A 9,050-nucleotide genomic window follows, 5' to 3' on the forward strand; every position below is an offset into this window, starting at 1 on the left:
CTGAAGAGTCAAACTAGATCTTCCAAAATCCGCCCCCGCCCCAGCTCAAAAGAGTTTCTTTTTTCTTTCACACCAAAAACTAGTTGTAAATATTTTTTTAAATACAGGTTTGTGCAAAAGTCATCAGCAGAATGGATTAAGGAATCCTTTGTATCCCATGTGCTTAGGATGCTAATCCCCTTCAAACCAAAAGGCCATAAATGAACAGTCATGGACAGCTGACTGGCTGTAGTACCTGTATTACTTTGAGGGTTGGGTATCACAGATGTACTAAGTAATCTGCTTAAAAGCCAAAATGTATTAAATGCTGGAACTGTTGATACATTATTGAAGTGCCATAAATCGTATTTAAATTTGTTTACTCCCCTATGAAACATGCCGCATTTTAAAGTCTGTAATATCCTACAGGGATAAACCTATTTAATATCCATGTAAATGAGCATCTCTCCTTTTTTAGGAGTTCCAATTTAGACTTTATCTCATTATGTGCCACATACAGAAAGCTATATAATGACAAAATGTAAACATCTATTTTTTCAGGTCAACTGTCCTCTTGTAAATGTTAAAGGGCTTATCGTTAATTTCACAGACCAGTGGCACTACAGCTGTATACAGTATTCTGTGACCTAAACAGAACCACAAAGGATCTCTTTCCTAATGCAAGATAAGTGTATCCATCACAAGACTAAAACACCGACAATCAGATCTATATGCACCTTGAGTAAGGTTAGAAGATTGAATATTAGTTGGCTAATGAAAATTTTGTTAACTGACATTCAGGGATGAATGAACCCAAATACCACTGCTGTAAATCTGCACACTAAATTCTCAAGACCTGAATAACAATAGGACCACAGAAGGGCTTCAGCCAGCCCTGAGCAGATTTGATTCTCCTTCTGCTTTCTCCCATATCTGTTTGCCATGCTCTTGTCATTCCTTATGTTACAGAACATCAATCATAAATAAAGAGTCTATGCCCTTAGAGTGCCCAGGTCTGATTCACAAACATTAGCAGGGAATACAATTACAATTGCCTTAACACCAAATACAATACAGCCAACCTAGAACAGGGGGAGGGGGAACCAGCCTTTTATTTTTAAGACATTTCTTTTTTTGTTGCTGCAGCGTTTTAAAAGGCAGAAAATACAGGTAACAGACAGTTTGGTTTGTTTCTTTGCTACATGCTCATGGTCAGTAAACCTGTGAAAAAATGCAAGTCACTTGCAGCTTATGTTTTAAAAGCACCTTGCCTCGCTTTTGAATTCATTTGATGTGAACGCCCGTTGTTGGGGCTCAGGGCTGGTACCACTTGCCTGAATGTAAGAAACTTAACAAGATTTGCATCTAGGGGGAAAGCAGCCCTTTTATCTTCAGCCTGATTATCTTTTATCTTAGCTAATGTCATGGCAAACAAGTCAAGATACGATAATAGGTCTGTTATCTGCATCATTTCCCCTCAACTTCTGCCTGCTGTGATTGCGACTTCAAAGCTTTAAACATTTATGGAGTATTCCGTGCAGCCGCAAAGACAACACAGTTGCTTCCTAAGCAATGTATGAAGTTAATCCCTAAAACGCACCCCTGAAAACAGTATAGACAATACCTACAACACCCTGGGTAGACCTGATCTAGGGCCACCCCCGGGCAGCCAAGCCGAGCTCTCCCTTCTCCCCAGCGCTTAGGGAGAGGAGAAAATGGAAATCACCCCCCACTGAAAAGTTGAACATCTGCATTTGCTGAATTCACCTGCCTGGCAATTAGCTCAGATCCGAGGCCATTCAAGTCCTAACGCAGCCGGGGAAAAAACTTCCAGCCCGGCACCGGGAGGCGAAGCCCGCTACGGCGGGGCTGGGGAGAGAGCGGGGCGGACAGTCCGGGAAGGCAGGTGCCCCGTTTCCACACCCCCGGCCCGGGCCAGGGGGGACAGTCCGCGCCGGGCCGTGCCCCGGGCAGCCCGGAGAAGTTGCGGGGCGGGCGGGCGGCAAGTGGCCGGGCGGGCGGAGCGCGCCCCGAACAAAGAGCAGCGGCGGGGGATCAATTCCCGATACCGATCGATGCGGGCAGCCCCCGCGGCGGCGCCCCGAAACGCCCGGGGAAGCGGGAGGACGGGGAAGGGGCTCTCCCGGGCGCGCCCCGCGGCTCCCCCGCGCCGCGCCGCCCGGCGCTCCGGCCACTCACCTGCAGCCGGCGCAGATCCAATTGCTTCCAATATTGAAACATCGATCCCACATCGGCGGCCATCTTGGGGGCTATCGGAGAGCGGCAGGGAGAGTTTTTTTTTTTTCCTTCCCCCGCCGTGGCTGGCCCCAATATCCGGCCTGGCCTCCCCCCCCCCCCCGCCCAGGCCCCCCCCCCCGTCCCCGGCCGCCCCCCGCCTCCCCCTCCGCGCCGCTGCCTCAGCCGCCGGGGCTGCCCTGCGAACCCCCCTCCCGCCGCCGCCGCCCGCCCGCGAACAAGAGACGGGAGCGAGGAGCCGAGCGGAGCGCGGCGGGGACGGGGACAGGGACGGGGGGAGGCGGCGGGCGGGCGTGCGAGGGGCCGGCGGGCGAGGCGGCTTCGCCCCCCGCCCCCTTCCCCCAAAGTCCGGGCGCGAGGCGCCGCGGGGCCGCACTTGACTTTGGCTTCTCCCCCCCCCCGCGAAACTTATCGATAGTGACGTCACGGGCGGATCGATGCAGGAGGCGAAGGAAGGAAGCGCTTTGGGGGGCGCGGGGGCGGTGGTGTCATTTATTCGAGGGGGGGGGCCCACCCCGCCCCCCCCCCCCCGCATAACAAAGTTAGAATTGGTCGGAGTTTGCTTTTATCCCCAGGGGCCCCGGTGCGGTCCTTGCTCCCGCAGCCTGTGTCTATAAACGAGCCCGGTCCCTAGGAGGGGCACACACCGCATCCCCAGAGCGGCTGCACCCCCAGAGCGCACCCATCCCTGGCGGGATGCAGGGATCAGACAGGACACGCGGCTGGAGGGACTCCCACCTCTCACTCCCTTGTGCATTGGGGGGCTGTACTGCCCTGCTGGGGGGCGCGAGGTGTCTAATGCACCCAAGCGGCAGCATCGCTCTGTGCAGCGGGGTGGGGGGCGCTTGCACAGAGCGGATCAGGCTTCAGCTGCAGGGGATATAACACCAGGCTAGAGGTGGCGGCTGGTCTCGAACTGGTTTGCCTTTTGCATGGGAAGACGGGCAGTTTCGATGCCAAAGCTCGTCCTGCACTGTGCCTGTTGCCAATAATCCATATATATCCTCCAGGCGAGGGTGGGCAGATCAGGCAGGCGCTGATTCTGTGCCCCACCGGGGAGAGAGCATTAGAGCTGCAGCAGTTTTGGTGTGTTCTAGGAAGAGCCATCATTAAAAGAAAAAAAGTAGATTAGTTGATGGAGAATTATATTTTAGGATCAGCCAGCGGCACTTACATCATTCTTGCATGGGGACGATAGACCCAGGCACTGCTTACTAAAAGGATAAAGTTCATAAGAGTTATAAAGCTAACAAATTACTGGTGTTTTCTATGCCCTCTTCCCTAAGCTTTATGCCATGTGGAAGGAGGTCGAGGTTATCACCTGCTTTTAAGCTATTTAAAAAATTTGTTAATGTCATGCAAATAAGTGGTTTATCATCCCTTTGATACTGGATTGTCTGAAGGTTTAGTTCTGAATCATTCAGTCTGTATATTGATTTAATAGACCATGCAAATTTTCCCCTACTACCTTTACATGCCTTTTCCATGGGAAGGGCTAAAATGTCATTTATCAAGACACAGCCAGCCCCTCTTCTCAATCCCATTCCCTAGAATTTGCAGACAGTAATGATTTTAAACTTAGTAAGGAAATTCAAATTGCACTGGTTTTTCCTAATAAAGACTATGATGTGTTGGTGCTTTTTAAAAAATTCTTCGCTCCAGCCAAGTTCACAGTTACATTTCCATCTCCCCTGGACAAAATTAATTTATGTAGGTTTCATAGATGTGTGGCATTACAATTTGTCTACTTACAACGCCTTCCTATAAGCACTTGAAATAACTGTCGCTTTTTTATAGCCCTATAAGAGACAGTTGTAAAATCTGATATGTGTATATGATCTTGCAGGGTAATTTAATTTATTTTTAAACAAATCCATGTAAAAAGGTGACTTGCTTTCCGCTAGCTGCTAAAGAGAAGACTGCTTCCAGACAAAGCTTTTTCAGACAGCCAGTAAACTTTTTCAGATTTTCAAACCGACATGTTCTGCACCTTTGACCCTAATAGGAATTGCCACAGCAAACATGCTTACAGCACAGCAGCAAGAAAAATCCAATAATTCAGATTGTTTTAAGGCTGATATTTTTAAAACACCTTAATGCCGCTATTCTCTGAAGAATTCAAACAACTTTAATGCCAGAAAGTGGCAGTGCAGCTAAAGCAGATACATTAAAAAAAAAAAAGTATGATAGTCTGTTTTTGCTGAAACATATTAGCTTTGTTTATTGCCTTTTTTTGTTGGTGCTGTTCGAGGATTTTCAAATATCTGCTCCAGATATTTTAGTACAAATACAATTGTACAGCAGCTTGTACTGAACGGTATTGCATGTGAAGATTCTTTGAACATTACATTTCTGTTTCACTATGTGTAAATAATAAATTAAAGTTCTAGGAAAACATACCCATCTTTATACTGAAAAGATATTATTGATGTTGGTTGTGTCAGGAAGATTGTTTGCATGTGTAAAGAAAAGTGCTACATTGTTATTTTATTCGAATATTTTTTCCTTTGACATTAACAAAAGTGAACAGTTTTTGGTATCCAAGGGCACTAGTTTCTGCTTGAGACATAGGATCTGTATCTATTTTTAAGAGAACTAATAGTGTCCACACACACAGGTAACAATGTATATGAAAAAAATTAAGTCTAATGATTTATTTCTAAGTGACAAAGAAAATTCGGGCAAAAATGAGGCATGTACAAGCCAGGGAGGAGTACTAAGGATAGAGTGTAGCTTTATCCAGAAAACATATGTAGGCTTAAGTAAACATGCCTTTAGAAAATTCATAGGCTTGCACAAAGATGTTCTGAGATAATGGCAGGTCCTTAACCACAAACAGATAATGATATGCGAATTCCCCTGCATCAAAACCGAAACAAAAGAAAATGTCACCCAGGCACACTATACAGCCTCAGACAGGCCACCAGAAGCCTGGCTACATGATAGACAACTCCTAAGCCTCCAACGGAATTCATTGTGAAGGCACAAGACCAGAATGGAAGTGTATTTTCCATATGATGACACACAGGTATGCCTCAGACAGCTGCTATCTAAAGATGAGGTGATGACAATTATGTATATGATTTGGAGCAAGAAGGAGAAGCTGAAAATAAACATCACAAAGAAATAATAGCTGCAGCCTTGTTTTGTTCTGGGATCCTTAGCCCACCCCTCCCAGCTGACGGTATGCCATCCCTAATTGCAAGGATCTCCCACTAGGATCTGCCCCCCCCCACCCCGGCGAGCTTGTAAAGTGACCATTTTTTCTAAACAGGGAAGATGCATATAGGAAGCTGCGCATGAGTTACTACTTCAGCATGTGGCCTCTAAGCAGTAGAACACACTTGGCACCTTGAACTACACAGAGAGTCTCAAAAGGCCAATTTTTGTGGCCCTTGAGCAGAATGCCCGTGAAAGTCAGTAAGAATTTAACTTGAGCAATGATGGAAGTTTGGCCCATATGCTTGGTTCCCACTGGGGTGATGCAATCACTAGACCAGGCTACTTAGCGGTGAACAATGGCTGTAACAGTTACCTATGTCCTGGTAAATTTCAGTTTAAATTATTCTGCAAAGAGAGCAGTGTTCAGAAATGGAAGCCTTCAGCAGACGATCTCACTCCGGCCTCTGGAGTTAAGGAGACATCCTCAAACCAAATGCTGCTTAAGGGTTTCTCACAGGCTTAAAGTTCCTCCTGTGCATGCATGTTGGCAGAATCAGGGCCCAAGATATTTCCTGGTCACTCCTCACTGCAGTATCTAGATGCCAAATACCTGAGAGTGGAGAATTCACCTTCCCAATTTAGACCCCACTAAGCTGCTCGATCTAGAACAGAACTCCCAGCTTTTGGAGTTTCGTGTTCCATTGCGCTCTGGCAAGAAATGTGAGTTCTAGGCTGCTACAGGATTTACTAGGCTAGTTTTATTGCACCTGGTCACCCCAGCAGCAGTGCAGGAATTTCTGTCAGGCCAAAGTTGTTTTTATTTGCATTTCAAGGGGTTCTACTTGGTGTGAAAAGCAGGATTTTTAATTACATTTCCACTGAAAAGCAATGGTTTAAATTAAAGGGACAACTTGAAACAGAGTCCAGTTTTTAAAATGGAGTTAAATGTAGTTTTAGACCCTCCCCTCCCCCAGACCCCTGGCCAATTTTCTTGGTTTTACCATCCAGTTTTTCCTCTTTCCTGTTACACCACTTACACAAGGGAGACTCACCGGCAATACAAGGGTGACCAAAACTCACAAGACTCATGATAAAGTCATGCAAGTTGGTAACAGCACATGGGAGATTTGCCATTGACTTAATGGGGGACAGAAACAAGCCCCAAGCCCTGATCACCCAGTGAGGTGCTTAAGTAAGGTAACTTGGACCTAAATTAGAGCATGTCACATGCAAGTAATAGGTGCATCTCCATCTGAACTAATTCTAGATCCTGTTTGTGCCCAGCTCAGCCCTGAAAGTGGTGGAAGTTGCACACTCGAGCTTTAGGAGAGTGGAAATAAACGGGGGTGGGGGTGAGCTAGAGAGTATCTGTACCATCACCCTGACTTAGGGTTTGGGGTTTTGTAGGGTTTTTTGTCAGTTTAAGTGTAAAAGATTTTGGTTCCATCTTCCTCCTGCAGTCATGTTAATGAGGTCAAGCTAGATGCTATGGTGCCTCCATCGCAGGCGAATTGGTGCACTAGGAATATCTGACAGATGCAAGTCCGTCAGTACAGCTTAGCTCTCTCCACTTAGGGGCCTTTACGCCTCTCATTGACCTCAATCCACCAGTATAACCAAAGCCCTTGGGGGGCCATATCCTCAGCAGCTGTAAATCAGCCTACCTCTACTGCAGCCCAAGCACCTCCTCTGATTTACACCAGCGGAGGATCTGGCACTACGTGTTTATGTCGCACTCGACACCCTGGCTTTCCAACAGCACACAGCGTCAGCAACAGCTTTGCTTCCCTCCCATCCTAGCGAGCAGAGGGTAAGGAGGAAAAACTTCCGTCCCTCGCCCCATAGGGCTGGCGCTGGCTCCTGCCCTCTTTTACATCCTAGCTTATGGCCAGAGCAACCAGACACCACAAACCTTAGGAAGATGGCAGCTAGAGAAGAACACAACGTAGATTTCAATTGCCCCATGGACTGTTTTCACAATGGGGAGGGTCAATAGTGGGGGGTCCCCAAGGATCTGTACTGGGACCAGTGCTAGCCCCTGGGTCTTGGTTAGGGGCTCTAGGTGATACCAGACTCACTCAAGTTTTTCTTGGTGCCCCCATTGAGAGGCCAGGGGAACAGGTTTCCTCCCCCACCCCCATTGCTTGTATAAACCTTAAAAGCCCCAGAAATGGACTATTTGCTGGAATTAGCATTTTGTTAACTTCGCCTAAAATAGTTCCTAGTAAAATGGTAGCACTAAACAGGGCATAAACTCTGCCCAAGGGTTGGTGGAAGATTAGCAAGATACTGATGTTCAAACAGGCATTGCAAAGCGTCTCCCTATCCACAGCCCCTATTTTACCTGCATTAACAAGGGTTTCAGCACACAGGCCCATATCCTGTAATCAGATCCACACAGACAGACCCCAGGGCCTGTGTGGACAGAACCCTGACCTCACTGGGTCTGGTTGCAGGTTCAGGGCTTTGCCTAGGCAGATCCAAGTGCGGGATTGGGGCTGAAGTGAGTTTCCCAGTATAGATCACGCCTTGAGTGCAGTTATGCTTAGAGAAGTGACACGTCCTAACTCAGGGTGTTCTCCATGTGCCTTCGAGTCCTACATTTACTTGACCAATTAACACCAAACTGCACCTCCTGTAGCCCCACAGAGCCGGTTCAGCTACGGGAGAGCAGGCGGGATTTTATTTGTTAGCAAGATAGTCAGCAGAGTAAAAAACAAACAGCAAAGCCTGGTGGCGACTGAAGATGCAGCCACTGCCCAGCTTGACACTCAGATCCCAGGTGGCGTCTGCAGTGCCGGCGGTCAGAAACAAACAGCGTTTGTAAGCAGAGCACGTTTGATCTTGGCTTGGGGGAGGGGGAGAAAGCACGGAAGCCTTACAAAGGAATTGTTTTTACAGTCCCTCTTCTGAGCTGCAGCATATGCCGATTTTTCCCTTCGATCCCAAGGGGTGTCTCACCCCACGTGGTGCAGGCCCTTAGCTACATGGAACCCTTGGAGTCGCACGCAGCAAAATTCTTTGTTCCTCCAAGTTTTAACTTGGACAAAGATCAGCAGTTCCTCCACAAAGTGAAGGGAAACCCAGTCCTTACAGCCGGATGTTTTAGCAGAGCCACATGTGCACGGATTGCCTAGGCAGGGCAAGGCCAGCATGCGGAGATACAGGTGCCAGGAGCTCAGCCACGGGAGCCTCTCCCCATCCTGAGTGGCCATCTCACCTGTGAAATTCAGGGAAGAGATCTGAGTGGCACTAGCACAAGCAGAACAAGGGGTGAGCCCTGTACTCTGAGGGCCCCGGGGTCAGACTTCCACAGCATGGGCTGCTGGTAGATTTAGAGCCTTGGTGAGGTTTTGGATCAACTTGTGCCAGAGAAAATGAACGAAGTACACGTGGGTAGGGGAAGAAAGCGTTGATGAGCAGCAAAGACCTTGTCAAAAGCGCAATGTACAGTCCAGCACGGGGACCGGGTCTTGGCTTTCCTGGAACTTAGGCCGCGTGGACACACAAACCAACACTAGTTCATGGGGCGGTTTGGAGTCAGTTCAGTCAAACTGATGCAAATCTGGCAGTAGACAAGGCTTCGGAGCCGAATCCTACGGCCAGGCAAGACGTCTCTTGAAGTTGGCCTTTGGGATCATGCCCTGCGCTCC

The 9,050-nt window shown here is 48.1% G+C and overlaps 1 protein-coding gene across 3 annotated transcripts in view; it reads right to left on the bottom strand.

The window, feature by feature from the left end:
• The window catches only part of CUX2 (cut like homeobox 2), a 220,071-nt gene extending 217,829 nt beyond the window's left edge, over nucleotides 1-2,242 (bottom strand). For 2 of the 3 annotated variants that reach the window (XM_026656909.2, XM_026656907.2), the window contains exon 1: nucleotides 2,179-2,242. In XM_026656909.2, the coding sequence (XP_026512694.1) occupies nucleotides 2,179-2,241 (63 nt within the window). In that variant the 5' untranslated portion in view covers nucleotide 2,242. The remainder of the gene's footprint in view (nucleotides 1-2,178) is intronic. The other variant, XM_026656908.2, reaches the window with a different exon arrangement.
• Between the last annotated feature and the right edge of the window lie 6,808 nt (nucleotides 2,243-9,050).

This window comes from Terrapene carolina, unplaced genomic scaffold (genome assembly GCF_002925995.2).
Source record: "Terrapene carolina triunguis isolate 2854851 unplaced genomic scaffold, T_m_triunguis-2.0 Scaffold234, whole genome shotgun sequence".
Lineage (NCBI taxonomy): Eukaryota > Metazoa > Chordata > Testudines > Emydidae > Terrapene > Terrapene triunguis.